Raw genomic sequence first — 16,279 nt, forward strand, 5'->3', positions numbered from 1 at the left:
CGGTGTTTGCTACTGGGCTCATTTAATAATGACTGCTCATTGTTGAGGGTCCCATCAGTGGGTGACCCTTCAAATCTGCCTATATTTGGGACAACCTTGTAACAATTGATTTTTCAGAAGCTGATAGTCCCTTTAAAAGTTGAAGTAGACTTTGAATTGAACGTCAGGGTGCATGTTCAACTACTACTCCATTCAAACTTCTCCTAGCTGTGGACCTTCACTGACGATAGGTGGGGGCATCTGGTGGTCAGACCACTGCGGCTGTAGCATTTATCACATGCTTTTAGGCTGGAATACTCTATTAAGGCCTCGTGCACATGACAGTGTCCGTTTTGCAGTCCACAAAATGCTGATACCCGCTGTGTGCGTTCCACATTTTGCAGAACGGAACGTTCGGTCCACAATAGAGCGGTCCTATTCTTGTGCGTGATACGGACAAGAATAGGACATGTTAATTGTTTTTTTTTTTGTTTATAGTTTTTTTGCGGGGCCATGGAACGGACGTGCGGATGTGTGCTGTCCGCATCTTTTGAGGCCCTGTTAAAGTGAATGGGTCCGCACCCGACCTGCAAAAAATGTGGCCCAGATGCGGACCCAAACCACGGTCATGTGCATGAGGCCTTAGATGAATGTGTTTCATATTAACAGATTGTTGGGTTTTCTTGGTGCCCCAAATTGTGAGCAGTTCATATTTCACCTTTTGAACCATAATATCTATGGAAACTAAAAAGTGTTTTTTGTTATAACTTGCGTGGGAAGAAACGTCTTTCTTTTCGCTCCGGATAGAACTAGTCACTTGTTCTCTGCTATGCTTTTTCTTCATTTTGGGGAAATCTGAGACGTTAATGTTTATTGGACACTAAACTACCTCTTGGAAAAGCTCAGATGGGAGGTAAAGCATTATAAATTCTCACAGTACGCGGCCTCTTCCAAGCCAACCACCACACTGTGATCTGGGTCTCCGTGTTCAAGCAGGTCATGTTACATTGCATAGTTTGACTAATATTAAGCAGTCCAGAGACCACAATACAATTACCTAATATGCAGCTGTTGTTGGCTGCCCCCCGACCAGTTAACAGGTAGAGCAGAGTCTACAATATAGAGTGGAGCGAAAATATATAATTGGCCTGTATAATTCATGGCTATTCATGCTGTGATTAACTGGATTTTTTCAGCTGGCCAAATTACGTTCTTTCCAAATGCATTGGGAGTATTTTTTGAAGGAGACCTCTGGCATCTAGTCGTCTTCCTCGATTCTCCCCCCTCCTCAGCCCTTTCCAAGAGTACACCTCATTCCATTGCATACACTTGTTCCAGCACTGCCTACTACTTTCCCCATGGCTGGAGATCTCCCTGCCGTGGTCATATCTGGGCCACTCCTTGGCATACCACAAGGGAAAACATTCATAAAGGATTCTGAAGGCTATATGACCTTCTTTGCCTGAACTCTGGAAGTGGTCAAAACGTAGGAAACCACCAGTGACAACAGTAGTCCTTCCTTGGCATAGGCCAGCACAAAGATAATGTGGCTGTACATCATGAGGACCTTACCAATCAACTCTTCATGTCTGTTTTCTGGAATCCATAATGCCAGCCATACACATGAGGTAAACTGTTGGCCAAACAGTTAGTCGATATGTCCCACCCTTCTCTCCCCGACTTCTGCCATCAGGGGGAGATTTGGAAGGACCCATAAGACATTAGATCTTCCAATCCTGCCAGATTTAGCATGTATGTCGGACATGCATCTAATGTATGACCAATTTAAAGGCGAACTAAACCTTTGATGAAAATATGAAGGAATAGATGGACTGCTCTGTGCATTATGTCTCTTCAGCTTTCATCAGCTTTGCTCAACTTTTCGAGTATGTAGAGTATGGGTCCATAGAAAGTATGTGGGGTCTGTACGACCACGCTGAAAAAGCCAAGCAGAGTCGGTGAAAGCGAAAGTGGCAGCGCACTAGCTTCCATCTATAAAAATGTCTATTTTCATCTGCAATATGGACCAGAACAGGACATGTTCTATAGTCCACAAAAAACAGATGTGTACTGTACATAGTCCTATAGAAATGAATTGGTTCTTTCATAAACTGCACCACATCTGCCCACAAGGTTGTGTGTGGTATTAAACTTTGCCTGTTTCACTTCAGTGGGGGTGAAATGCGATACCAGACACAACCCATGAGCAGGTGTGGTGGCACTGTTCTGGGAGGAAAGCAGACATATTTCTCTAATCCTGGACAATCCCTTTAATCTGAGTATTGGATGGTTTTGTTATGTTGTCCAGTTTGGACAACTCCTTGAACTAACAGCAGGAATCCTTGCGATAAGGTGTTTATTTATGAAAGTCCTGGTTGAGTCACAGATATCGAGCCAGGTCCTGCAATGAGTTAAGGTGGCCATACCGATTTTAGATGAATGTCAGCCAAACCCACCAATTTCATCAAGATTTACTGATTATCTAATGTGTATGGTGGTGTCCCAACACTCCCCAATTGCATACAATGCATTTGGAAAATCTTCCTACCCTTTCACATGTTACTGTATGTTGTAGCCTTGGTGTGCTAAAAAAAAGTTAAAATTTTTCCTCATTGTTCTGCATTCAATACCCAAAAATGAGAATGTATAATAATTTTAGAAATGTATGCAACTTTATTAAAAAGGAAAAAACTAAAATTTTGCATTGATAAAAGTATTCAGACACTCAATTCGCTACTTAGTTGAAGCCCTTTTGGCAGCGATAACAGCCTCCAGTCTTCTTGGGTAAGATGCCACAAGGTTTGCACACCTGGATTTGGGGATTTTCTGCCCTTCTTCCATACAGATCTGCTCGAGCTCTGTCAAGTTGGATGAGGATCCTCAGACAGCCATTTTCGGGTCTCTCGGGAGATGTTCAATTGGGTTTGTCAGGGCTCTGGCTGGGCCACTCAAGGACATTCATAGAGCTGTCCCTAAACCACTCTTGTGCAGTGATGGCCAGTTCGCATTGTTCGCCCGCGAACATATGCGGGCTGCCATCTTTTTTCACAAGTCCGGCAAAGCACAGGTAAGCCCTTAACTGTGCCTGTGTCGCGAGCCGGTCTGAAAACAAATGCGGTCACCGGGAGCAGGCAGTTCTGAGAACAGCCCGATGAAGGCCCCTCGCGCACAGGCAAGGGTTTACCTGTGACTCGCCGGACTTGTGAAAAAAGATGGCAGCCCGCATATGTTCGCGGGCGAACAATGCGAACTGGCCATCACTGCTCTTGTGTTGTCTTGGCTCCTCTGAATACAATGATACTCTCTACAAACATTTATTTCAGAGTCCGGCTGAGGAGGTCCTGACTATAGTAACGTGCAAACATGAAAAAATGGTTTTGCAATGCCGAGACACCTGTAAAGATAATGTGACTATTTTCCTCAGGACACCTTAGGGGTGTAGACTACAGAAGATGCCGCCTTAAGGGTGTGTTACACATTCCGATTTTTCGGCAGATGATTGCTTTACAAGAGTTGGTAGTAACGCTCGTTCCCAATCTGGCAGTATAATACTGCCGCCGATTGCTCGAGCAAACGCTTGTTTGCAGATGGTAGATCATGGTGTGTAATCACGATCTGCTGCCGACAAGGGAAGAGAGATGACCTAACAATTGCTCTTCGCTATACTGAGGAGGAGATCACTGCATGTAATAGCAGCGGCGCAGACGATGGCAGGGAAGGAATGATGCCTTCCCGACAATCGCCTGTTAAATGCGGCTGTCTCATACAGCCTTTGTGTGTGCTTTGTAGCATCAAGGTCTAGTTTGTCCATCTGCTCGGTCTTTGTTTTGTCTGTGTCTGTCTGTGCATTTGTTCCGTCGCTATACTTTTTCATAAATGGAAAGGCCTATTCCTTTTCCAAAATTCTCCAGTAATAAAACGGAAAATGAGAAGTTATCTGCTCCACACAGCTTTCAGCTAAGTCTTCTTGCCAACAAATACTGTACTTTGGATTTTACAGCACCTGCTCCACTGCTTTTTATGACTTGAAAGTGAGCCGTGGTGCTATTTAGTTGCCGCACAATGTACGGTATACGAGGGTCTGGATTACAGGAACGCTTTTAAGATGATCTCTTTTGTGTAACAGTGCAGGGAAGCAGAAACCAGAGTGGTTCCTTCAGAAAGATTCCGATGGGGACACAGCGTCTCTCATCAGCTGGCCCTCCAGGTACCAGAGCTTGTGGTTTTGTGGCTAATTCTTACATATTTTCATTCAATTGTTCATTTTTTCAAATTTTAACCAAATCCAAATGTAACAACATTCATCCCTTAACCACGGAACTGGAATGGCCTTGTGGCATCACATATGCACCTGTTTGTTTTCCTGCCACAGATTTATTGCACAACTAATTGGCTAGTGGATAAAAAAAACTAAAAAATAATAGTCTAATTTAATAGATACCATGATGGCTAATACAATTTGTAACCTTTTCATTTAAGTACATTAATTCGGCCTTAAATAGGGAATGCTGTGGGGGGTAAATATGCTTTTATGCTTTGTATTAGATCGTCAATTTTTCAGGTACTTTACTTCAGTTCTGCATATTTGGCGACCAGAATGTTGGTGCTTATGTCGCCTCTTATGAAGACGTAGATTTATTTGTGGTGACCACAATTTACGTTTGTCTTCATACGATCAGCTCTTCGAGAAGACCATCTCATTATCCCTATATATTATGCATACTTCTTTGAGAAAGAAAGACCACCACCCCCCCCCCCCCCACCCAGAAGGCCACTTTCCAATGTAATGTTTGGATGGTCCTATCAGAGGTTTCGCTGTATATTTATTTTAGCTCTAGAAACAAACATCCTGCAGTCTTAAGATGAGACGAGGCACATCTTGACATTTACCCCTATGCAACCTGCAAGTGAAAGGGAGGAAGGATCACGTGAAATCTCAAGGTCACGCAACTGGATTCATGCATGGGTGTTTGATGGCTCTAGGCCGACCACAGCTGGCCCCATCAGGGAATAAGATGGGTTTCACTGATACTAATGAAAGAATAGATGTTGGGTTGTTTTGACTGTTAACAAATCTGAAGCGTGTCAGCTGTGGGATTATCGGACAGGAAATTGAGGAATGTAAGGAAAGGTTAGGACTATGTTAATTTAGTGTACTGTCTTTTTTTGGTTTTCGGTTGAAAACTTGAAGTGTTATTAAAAGTTGTATTTTATACCAGGTAATCAGTGCAGCTGGAAATATTGTTTGTATCTATATTATTTGGGTTGTTTTCTATAGAGGATTATGAAAGTCTACAGAGTGCTTTAACTTTTTCAGAATTCTTATTTTTTTATTTTTTTTTATTTTTTTTTACACTATAGTGTCCACTTTTCACCTATGGGTTGTGATGGAACCCGTTCCTGTTCTGTAGCAAATAGTGTTCAATAGAGAATATGTCTCCTCATGAAGAGGAAAACGGTCTATCCTGATTACTGTACAACAGTCCTGCTTAGACTAGGTTTAGAAGTGCAGCAAAATTATAGTTTTCTGGTATGGAAACAGAAAACGGGAATAATTAGATCCGGCAAATGCCCCACCGATGTCCCACAAATCCTATTGACTATAATGGGGACATTCTGCAGGACAAAATCAGCTGTATGGAAGTACCTTTTTAGGAGATATAGTTTTACAACCCACAGGTTTCAGGTAAGACCTGGGAGGCAAAATTGCTTATCAAAGGTTTGTAGGCATTATGGCTCATGCACATAACCATGATTGGCCCTGGAAATGATGTGAGCACATTGCAATAGCCCTGCAACCAAATACAAACTGGCTGTATCACATTAATTTATGCTACAGTCAGGTCAGAGGCCCTGCGGTCAGCCCAGGTCAGTCGGTCACGGGTGTGTGCATGAGCCCTTAAAGGGGTCTTCTTACCAGGACAAATCCATTTCATATGCACAAGCAAGAAGCTGCTAAGTATGAGTGGATCCTGTTCTTGTGTGCCCAACCGGTCTATGTATTTTATCGGTGACCATTCCCTAGAATGGCCTCTGAAAGGGATTGCAATATGGGTAAAATGACAGGTTTTTGTTTGTATATAATTAATTGCTTTTTTTAATATGTGATTTCCACTACGGTTTCTAAGTGAATACACTTCTGTGGAAAATGTTTTACAAATTTCTAAAGGCCCCTTTACACTGGCTGAGCATTGGCCAGATAATCGTAAACCAGTGTTTGTAAGAACGCCCGTTTGTGATAATCTGCCGGTGTAAGGGCTGTTGTGCACGAGCGAGTCCATTGCAGGAATTGCGCTCTGTGTGTGAGCGCGATCCTCTGCTCTGGACTTGCAGGAGCGCACAGCATTATAAATCATGAGAATGCCATGTGCCTCAGCTTGACCATACTTCTACAGAATCGTAGTGACCTAAAACTATATAGCTTGCAGTTTGAAAAGGGCTCAGGCCTGAGCCAAAACTAGTCACTGATGATGCTATTATGCTCTGAATAAATCTCTTCATATAGTCAAAGAAAGTGAGTGTCGGTCTGTCTTCCCTATACACTATTCGGACGCCTTCCCTGGACTCGTGCACCACGTGAAAACCGCCGTGCCGACCCATCATCTTCGATATTTCGTGGCATAAAGCTGTCACTATGATTCTGTAGAAATAAGGTCAAGCAGAGGCACATGGCATTATAAATCCGTATAATGCCGTGCGCTCCTGCAAGTCCAAAACGCTCGCACGCATGCGAAGCCCGATTCCTGCAATGGACTTGCTTGTGTGACACAGCCCTAAAGGTGCCGCCAATTACCTGATGAAACACTTATTGATTGCTGTCACCTAAATCATCTTTTGCCGGCAGCAGATCATACCGTCTAAACGACGTTCTGGTGCCAGCAAACAATGATCTGTATGAGGATAAGCGATGACATTAGCCATGTAAATCCAGTAATCTCCCTGACTGACGAACAGAGCAGATGATTGTCGGGAAGGAAGCGTTCCTTCCCAGCAAATGCCCATCTTGCAGTGTAAAGGGGTCATTAGTGTCATCTAATTAATACTTTTTGTCATAACACTAATTCTGGCACGAGATCATCTAGAAGGGATAAGCAGTGAGTTTGCAATTGACCTTTGGTAAAATGGTGGGGGTTGTAAATCCATATTAAAACTAAAAAATTTGTTCCCAAGTTAAGAATCTTTGCCCTTCTACATGACAAACTCTGCTGCTATGTCTTGTTGTTAAGAGGGACTTGGAAATTAAAGAATATTTCTGAGATTGTCTCATCTATCCTAAGGTTTTTGTAGATGATTGTGCCTTTAAAGAACTTTACAACTTACTAGATTTGTGTTGCCCCTGCCTTTTTCTAGTTACTTCTCTTTAAACTTTTTCTTTGACTTGTGTCTTTTTGTTCTTTTATGTTGTTGATGTAAATTCCTTACAGTATAATATAGTTTGGTATTCTAATAACTTTTTTTTCTTAAAGAGTTAAAGTTAGAGAGAGACTTGTGCGAGATGAGAACATGCATGGGAATCCAAAATATGACACAGAGATCCCTACCCAAAAGATGCATCATGCTGCCCCGGTCTACTATAAGCCCTTTCAGTCTGAGAACTCTGCATTTGATAGAGTCTATAAGCAGCCAACCCCAGGCCGTCAACCCATCCACGGTTATGTCCAACCAGCTAATTTTGCTCACACACCCAAGGTTGTTTCACATACAGAGTCTGACAGCGTTATGGTGTCTGCCTTTACTACCTCACTAAGAAATCCACGGGCAATCAAGGAGATGAATCCTGAGAAATCACATCAAATCCATCAAGATCTGACCAGTACAATTGCGCCCTACAAAACCGAGATTAGTAATGGTAAGCTTCATGACTCCTTTGAGGAAAGTCCGAGATTTATATCCTCCTATGTCGACAAGCAGAAAAGTGATGAAGTAGCACCTCCTAAGGATACTCTTCCATACATGTCACAAAATGTTCTACCCCAGAACAAGCCAAACGACAACTTGGGAAAAGCCGAAGCCATTATGCATCTGCAGAGCGGATTAACCCCCGATCCATTCAGACCACCAGGGCAGCCCAAGGAAGTTTCAACGATGAAGCATAAAATGTTTGTGCGCTCACTGTCAGACTCTGGCACGCAAAAATCAGAGATTTTGCAAGTTAAAGTTTCAGATGTACAAAAAGAGATGGTATTTTTGGGCACTGAAGAAGATTCTCACATTGCTAATGGAGAAGCTGGACTGGTAAACACTAAGGTGTCTGTGGCCCAGCTTAGGACTGCATTTTTGGAGGCAACGAATTCAAGCAAAAAAGCAGACCCGTGGGTGATGTTCGCACATTTTTTTTCCCCCCCGTTAACCGTGTGTGACCCCTGCACGTCCTCAACTTACTGCACAATATATTCACTTGTTTGGTGACCAAAATAGAACACTCACACCTTGTCAGCACCAAGCTACCTCTGTTTTGGAATGTTTTTGTCTGTCCTCTTGCATGGTTTTGATATTTGAAATGTTTGATGTGCTGTTTACTTTCATCCTTATCTTTCTCTTTCTCTCTCCCCCTCTTTTCTTTCCAATAACTTTCATCTTGGTTACAAAGTGAACCCAAGGCTGACATGCCAACATCAAGTGTTAATCTTGGTGCCACCCATGAGCGGGAAAGAGGCCCGCGAAGGCCAAGACTTTATATCTCTCCTGGGGACAATAGAAAGACTTCTGAGAGATTTAGAACCCAACCTGTAACTTCAGCTGAACGAAAAGAAACAGATAGGTAGGAGCTAGAGGCCACACATTCGAGGCCAGTGTTTGAATGGCATGACCATGTGTTTTAGGCAGCAGCCCAATAGATCACGCTTCATTTGTTTTGCTTGGCATCTTGAGCCTATGGCCGAAATTTAAAAACCGCTTTACTTGTTTTTGGACTTAGTTCTGTACTTTTATTTTATAATATGGAATCGGTGCTTTAGTTTTTTCTAGTTTGTAGCTTTATACAGAAGCATAAAAACCTTAAAATGCCTATTGTTGCACTTTTGTGTTATTTTGTGAGCTTGCTGTGAAGTGAATTTATTCACACTTTGCATGAGTTTTACATTATCAGAACATCAGAGTTTAAAAAATAAAAGTCTGGTTAAAGATTGTGTTATCTTCCACAGGACCACATTTCATCCATCTCCACCCGAGCAGACAGCTGAAGGCAAGTATACTTCTTAAAACTGTGCAGTTATTATTTTTTATTTTGCTAGTTTTCATTTTTATAGGGTGGTATTGTTTTTTTTTTTTTTTTGAAAAGTGATTCCTATAAATGTCGTTAATGGCACGATAAATGTAGAAAATGCGCAAAAAAATCCAAGCAAATCTTTCAGTTAAAACTGATAATTACAAGTATGTAAAGACCTCTTGTCTGTTCCAGGATGTTAGCAATTTACCACCACTTCCTCACAATTCTGTGCCTGACTGTAAGACAACTGGCTGCAGCAGTAACCTCCCCTTCTGTTCTGTCTGAAGTAGATCAATATGTCCCACCACTGGACTAGACCCTGCCCATTTCCATGGTGGACATGCAACAGATCAGTAAGAGAACATGCTGCAGCCTTGCAACCAGTTGTGATAAATTATTTTCTAGGTTAAAGAGGTTATGCGACCCCTGAAATGCCCGGGCCCCTCACATAAAATGTACTTACCTCACCCATATGCCCTGGCACCTCACATAGAATGTACTTACTTCACTCCCCGGCACCCGCATGAGAAATTTGCGTCAATATTTTTTTTATGCCAGCCCGTTTGTAAAATGCACATTTTTGTGTTTTCTGGGCTCAGAGTAAGTAATTTTTTTCCCTGCGTAAATTCTGCACAAAGATCATGTGGTACAGTCCCTAAACTTGTCATCCACTGCCCATTGCCAAATGAATTTAGTTTCCGTCTCCAGTGACTATGTAGATGACTTTTAAGCTAGTGTGGGCGGCTCCAGCAAGAAGGGCTTGTCCCCACCACGGTCATATCTTCCCAGTTCCATCCCGTCATAGATGCAGTTGAGAGAGCGCAGGTATACCATGTGACCATATGTTACTGGGAACAGGTGATCGTAGCTGGGACAAGCGCTCCTTGCTAGAGCCGCCCACACTAGTCCTTGGAGACGGAGACTAAATTAATTTGGCAACGTGCAGTGGGTGACAAGTCTCGGGACTGTGCCACATAATCTTTGTGCAGAATTTACACAGGGAGAAAAACAAAAAATGAAGTATATTAGTTATAACTATGCACTTACACAGTCTGAGTGAAGAAAAAAAATTAAAGTTATTCTTTAAATCATAGCCTTTTTGCTCAATTATATTAGCAGTCCCTCTGTTCCTGTTCAAATTCTATATTTCAACACCACTTGCGTTCCATCCTATCAAGTTCATACATGGAGGGGTCATTTATTAGAGACGCCGGTCTTAATAAGGCACTGCACTGGCGGTGGATTTGCCGAATGCGCCAGCCTCTACATAACTTCGCTCGTACACCACTGCTTCTAAATCTATTCCTGCTGGGATAGACTTAGACCATTTTCTACGCCTAAAACAGCCGTAGAAAATGATGGTTGAAATGGGCCTGCCAGCCCCTTCCAACGCCCACTTGTGTAGACCTGGCGTGAGCGGGGAAACGTCGCAGATTGCGGTGCAAAGAACCTTGCAAAGACTTATTTCTGTTAATGAATACTGTTTACTAATTCATTGAATTTGGTTCCTTGAATTTCTTTCCCCTCACAGAAGAAGCAAAGGTGGATGAAAGGGCAAAACTTAGCGTCGCTGCAAAGAGGCTTTTGTTTAGGGTAAGTAAAATGCTACCTTTTTACACAAACAGAATTAGCTCCTTTCCATGGCTGTCCATCTTTATTCTGAAGACCGTATTATTACGGGCTGAATCATTTTTGGGCAGTATTCCAATATAGAAGAGAAGTTGATTATTGCTTCCCACGACTCAATAGTTTTATTCATCTACCAGTGATTGCTTTAATAGAAGACCTTGTTTTTTCTATCCAGGTACAGTTTAATTCGCATTAAGCCTATTACGTATTTGATTGCTTTGATTGCTGCTATTGAATATTTTTTTCTTTTGTCATCTCTAATTTTTATGCCTGGCTGCTCTCCATTTAATAATGAGCGACACAAAAACTCAATCTCTTGTTGAGCAGGATTATTAGTAATAATATACTGTATTTCCCGCACCATAAGACGCACCTAGGTTTTAGAGGAGGAAAAAACTGTTTTCACTAGACCTCAGATCAGACCCTCAATCTTCATGAGACCCCTAATTCTGATCAGACCATCAATTTTCATCAGACCTCAGATCAGAACCCTAAATTAGACCCCCATTGCTATTCAGATCTTTATCCGATCTCTGATCAGACCCCTGTTTTTCATCAGACTTCAGATCAGACCCCCATTCCTCATCAAACCTCAGATCAGATGCCCAAATTAGCCCCCCATTGCTTGTCGGACCTTGGATCAGACCCCCAATCAGACATAAATAAATTAACTTGCCTCTCCTTCTATGGACGGCGCAGCCACTAGCATATCCAGCACGCCCTTCCTGCACTCCATTGTCTTCTGCCGACGCTTCGCTGCAATATGACCTGATGTGTGGGGGAGAGTGTCTTATGGTGTAAGAAATACAGTATATTGCTGTCATCCATGGAGCCAGACAATGTGAAACATAAAGCTTCATGCACATATGACCGTATTATTAATCCTTCTGCTATCTGCATTTTTTTTGCCGGTAGCACACTAGCCTATTCTGTTTTTCTATTCCGCAAATTTCTGGTCCGTTTTATGAACAGGAATATCTTTCTATTGATGGAAGTAAGAAGAAAACAAATGCACGAAGAAGACATCCCTGTTTTGTGGATCTGTTTGTGGACCGAAATACGGACACTGCTGCGTGCATGAGGCCTTAAGGCTGTATTACACCTGGCGATTTTTCGGCAGATGATGGCTAACGAGCATTCGTAACTAATACTGCCGCCGATTGCCTGATGAATGAGCAAACGCTTGTTAATCTGTCAATTGAACCACTAGACGGCATGGGAACAAGCAATGGAATAATGTTCGCTCCTTCCCATGCTGCGGAGGAGATTGCTGCGTGTAATAGCAGTGGTCTTCCGCTAGCGAGCAGGCGATTGCCAAGAGGGAACACCTCCCTCCTGACAATCGCTTGCTCAGTCGGCCTGTGTAATGCAGGCTTTAGGGTGAAGAGCAAGGACAATAAAGCTCACTTAGATTTGCAAGCTCTTATTACTGTAGTTGAAAAGAATCGTAAAAAAAACAACAACTTTCTTTCTTGAAATAGTGCCACTTGTATCCAAAGGTCATGCCTGGTAGAATGGTGTTGTGGACCCTGTTTTCTATACCTAGATTATCCCGTTTAAAGGGAACCTGCACTAACCACAGGCAGCAGGAAATACTGACAGGCTGTCTCTTTCTAAAGACAGAACCTGAAAATACTACCAAAATATTAGGTGCCTTTAAAGATTAGAAGACTCCTACTGATAAGTAAAGGCATGACATGTGGTATAATAATAAATAAAATAAAAAATCTTAATAGGACCATGACTATACCGATAGCAAATGCTCATCAGACACGCATGTAAAAAGTATAGGGCTGCAAACCAAAAGCACAGGAAGAACACATAACCAAGAACATATGTCTGACCCTCCCAAAATGTAAAAGATAATATATAGTAAATAATACACAGTGCCTCAGAAATTAGACTGGGAATTCTAAGCCTGATTCATAGGCTCACTACACTGTAATGGCAACTAGAAGCAATCTGTGGTAGAGGAGAGGTGCAGGAGCGGAGCCACTCGGTGGACACTTTTCCCCATGCCCAGCTTTGTAATGAGGGAGCCAGTGGTTAGGGCAGCACGAATGTTCTGACAGGTTCCCCTTAATCCGCTCTGTTACAATTGGAATTTTTTTAATGGTTTTTATTTTCTCCTTTGCTTATTCTTATATCGCCAAAGGGCTCCATTATTGTTTTTGGCATTGCTGCTAGCAAAATGCAACTTGTTTCCTGCCAACAGTATCTCAAGACACTTTTAATCCTAGCTTTGTGTGTTCCTTGATATCACAGTCATGTACTTACAAGAAACATGTTTTATCCCTTTTTACCAGTCGTATATTTTGTTGTGCCAACATTTCCTACGCTAATGCGTGGAATATATTCCGACGAATGCCCTCGGACCTGTCCTTCTGCCAGTATTTGCATGTATAATTACAGAAGTAAACTGACCTGTAGGCTGAGCAGTAATTAATCTTGGTGAAATCTGTTGCGTTTCAGGAACTGGAAAAAACTGTGGACCCGAAAGCCCCCAGGCCACGTTCTAAAAATGCGGCCGTGGAGAGGAGGCTCCGGCGCATGCAGGACCGGTCGCACACTCAGCCCGTCACCACCGAAGAAGTAGTGATTGCTGTGACGTAAGTGCTGGCACGGCCCTTGCTTGTTGTAGTGAAGGGGGCTGGGCTGTGTTCCCAGTTTATTAGCTGGGAAGGGGGGGGGGGGATTAAGTACTTGTAGCTTAGGGACCGGGGCACTTTACAGCACGTCTGCCAATATGATGGATACTGAGCGAGATGCACTGTGTTTCCAAAGGGAATTGAGACATGAATCATTTGAACTGCACTGCGTTAGGCTTTTCCAGGAAAAAATAGGTCATTATTTCATCCCTCTAGCACCGAGTAGTGTGCGCTGCGTGTCCTGAAATGTGAGCCGGTGATACTTTTAGCTACATAGCAATTAACGAAAAGATGACGTGAAGCTGGAACAATGATGCTTTCCTGGTTACAATGAGAATTGTAGCCATTCGGTTATTTGTGCAAAGTCAGGGGCTTTTCTATGGGGCGGAGAGGTAGCGGGTGCACCTAGGCTCCTAAGGCCTCAATTACACATAACACAGGAATATATTGACAAGCACATGGTAGGTGGGGGGGGGGGGGTCAGGTTCAGTGGAGCCATTTTGGGAACATACCCGCCTGCTATGCACAATAATGCACCCCTTTACCTTACAGTTGACTCCTTCTACATGGCTGCTTTCTCCTCTGCAGCTGCAATCCATGGCTGTATGTAATTATATTTGTCATATTAGAGGTTAGCCGATAAAATTGATGACCTATCCTCAGAATAGGTAATAAATATCAGATCGATGGGGGTCCAACACCCGGGACCCCTGCCAATCAGATGTTAAAATAGGCTGGCGCTCCGTCAGTGCTGCGGCCTCTTCCTAGGCTATGTAACGTCCCGTACATCAGTCACATGGCCTAGTTTCAGCTCAGCCCCATTGAAGTGAATGGGGCTGAGCAGCAATACCAACCAGGACCCCACTGTGCTTGGAGAGCTGCCCGGATCCGACTGCGCTCACCAGACTTCTGGGGAGCACGGTAGCTCCCTGAAAAAGCTGATTGGCGAGGGTGCCGGGACTCGGACCTCCACCAATGTGATGATAATTAACTATCCTGAGGATAGGTCATCGTTATCCATTCCTGATAACCCCTTAAAAGGCTATTTGAACACCTTTTTGAGGGCAATACAATTTAATTTTATTCATTTTGGGTTACACTTTGTTTTAGGGCTCATGCACGCAAATCTATTTTATGTCCCTGTCTGCAAAAAAAAATGGAAATGAAGGTGTGCCTTACATATCCGTATGTCCGCAAGTCCGTTCCGCAAAAAAATAGAACATGTCCTATACTTGTCCGTTTTGCAGACACTGTTACAATGGATCCTCAAAAAAAAATAAAAATGAATGCAACACGGATGTCACACTTATTCTTTTTTTTTTTTGGGCATCAAAATAAATATGGTCCTGTTTACGGAGTCCTGTGATGTTGCTGTTGAGACAGCTCATGTGTAGTCCTCATATCTGAACTCCTAACAGCTTATAAACATACATTTCAGTCCTGTTTTTATATAAGCACGGCTCGGCTGCTATACTGTAAGCTGTAAGGAGGCTGCAGCACTCACTGGAGCACCACGGCCTCCTCAAGCAGATGATCGGCAGGAGTCCCAGGAGCCGGAAGCCCACCAATCTCATATTATTCTGAGGATAGGTCATCAGTGTGTAATTCCCAGAGAACCCCTTTAAGCTTGCAGGTCAGTCTTTATAGACTATACCAGGGATCAGGAACCTTCAGCACCCCAGCTGTTGTGAAACTACAATTCCCAGCATGCCCCATTAATTTTTATGAGGGTTCTGAGAAGCGTAGAGGAAGTATGCATGCTGGGAGTTGTAGTTTCACAACAGCTGCAGTGCCGAAGGTTGCCTACCCCTGGACTATACCATGGCCATCAACAGAGTTGACATACTAAGTACGTAAATAAGAGCTTGACACATCCGCCTGGTTATGCATTAATGGATATACACTCACATATATACACTCCATTATGCAGATTTAAAGACCTACAGTAAAAGCTTCAGTTCTCTGTTTCATGTAATATCATGCCATTCGATTTCTATAGGACTCTGCTGCTTATCTTTGGTTTGCCTTTGTGTAATGTACTATTTGGGGAGCTCTTCATATGTTCATACAGTTTTCCCTCGCCCGCACAGCTATTAATATTACATGCTACTTTTTTTTTCCTTTTGCATTTTACCATTTTTTTTTTCCCCCTTTCCTCTTGGCTCATTTGCAATTCTTCTCTCTTCCTTTTTGCAATGTTAAAGCAAGCCTAGCCCTGCCGCACACACAGTGACCACACACACTGTAACCCCAAGAGTCCCTAGTCCCACTGTAACTAAGAGTTGTGTGCATCATATCAGGTACTAGGGGGGACGTGTCTTGCATGCCAAACAGAACGACGGTCAAATGTGGCAGATGCCCCATTAATTATTAACCTTGGTTTTTAACACCAACTGTTGCAGTTACACTGACTCCATAACGGTGTGCACGGTGTGGACGCATGACTTCTAATATGGCAGAAAACGACTCTCACTAAAAAGTATTCCTTCTGTGTTTCCATTTGGAAAATGACGTCTGGATTTCTACTGCATAAAAATTAATCTGCTGTCGTCAGTTGTAATGATGGAGGTTGTTTGCAAGATAACAAAATGCTTGTCGTTTTCCAGTCTGTTAAAAATTTTATTTTGCACCAATTGTTTGCAGCTGAACACATCAGTTTTAGGGTGCATTCACAAGGCCGTGTTTTCGGTCAAGGACCGATCACCTCTTCATTCATTTCTATGTGGCTGCAAAAAATGCAGACAAGAATAGGCATTTTTTGAATTGGGCCAATTTTTTGAATTTCATGCACACGGACCACATCCGTATTTTGCAG

The 16,279-nt window shown here is 42.8% G+C and overlaps 1 protein-coding gene across 7 annotated transcripts in view; it reads left to right on the plus strand.

Moving 5' to 3' along the window:
- The window catches only part of SVIL (supervillin), a 124,725-nt gene that overhangs the window by 33,447 nt on the left and 74,999 nt on the right, over positions 1-16,279 (plus strand). For 6 of the 7 annotated variants that reach the window (XM_040434244.1, XM_040434242.1, XM_040434246.1 and 3 more), the window contains exons 7-13: positions 4,106-4,186; positions 7,446-8,291; positions 8,570-8,740; positions 9,123-9,163; positions 10,719-10,780; positions 13,289-13,425; positions 15,669-15,764. In XM_040434244.1, the coding sequence (XP_040290178.1) occupies positions 4,106-4,186; positions 7,446-8,291; positions 8,570-8,740; positions 9,123-9,163; positions 10,719-10,780; positions 13,289-13,425; positions 15,669-15,764 (1,434 nt within the window). The remainder of the gene's footprint in view (positions 1-4,105; positions 4,187-7,445; positions 8,292-8,569; positions 8,741-9,122; positions 9,164-10,718; positions 10,781-13,288; positions 13,426-15,668; positions 15,765-16,279) is intronic. The other variant, XM_040434249.1, reaches the window with a different exon arrangement.

This window comes from Bufo bufo, chromosome 5 (assembly GCF_905171765.1).
Source record: "Bufo bufo chromosome 5, aBufBuf1.1, whole genome shotgun sequence".
NCBI classification, from domain to species: Eukaryota; Metazoa; Chordata; class Amphibia; order Anura; family Bufonidae; genus Bufo; species Bufo bufo.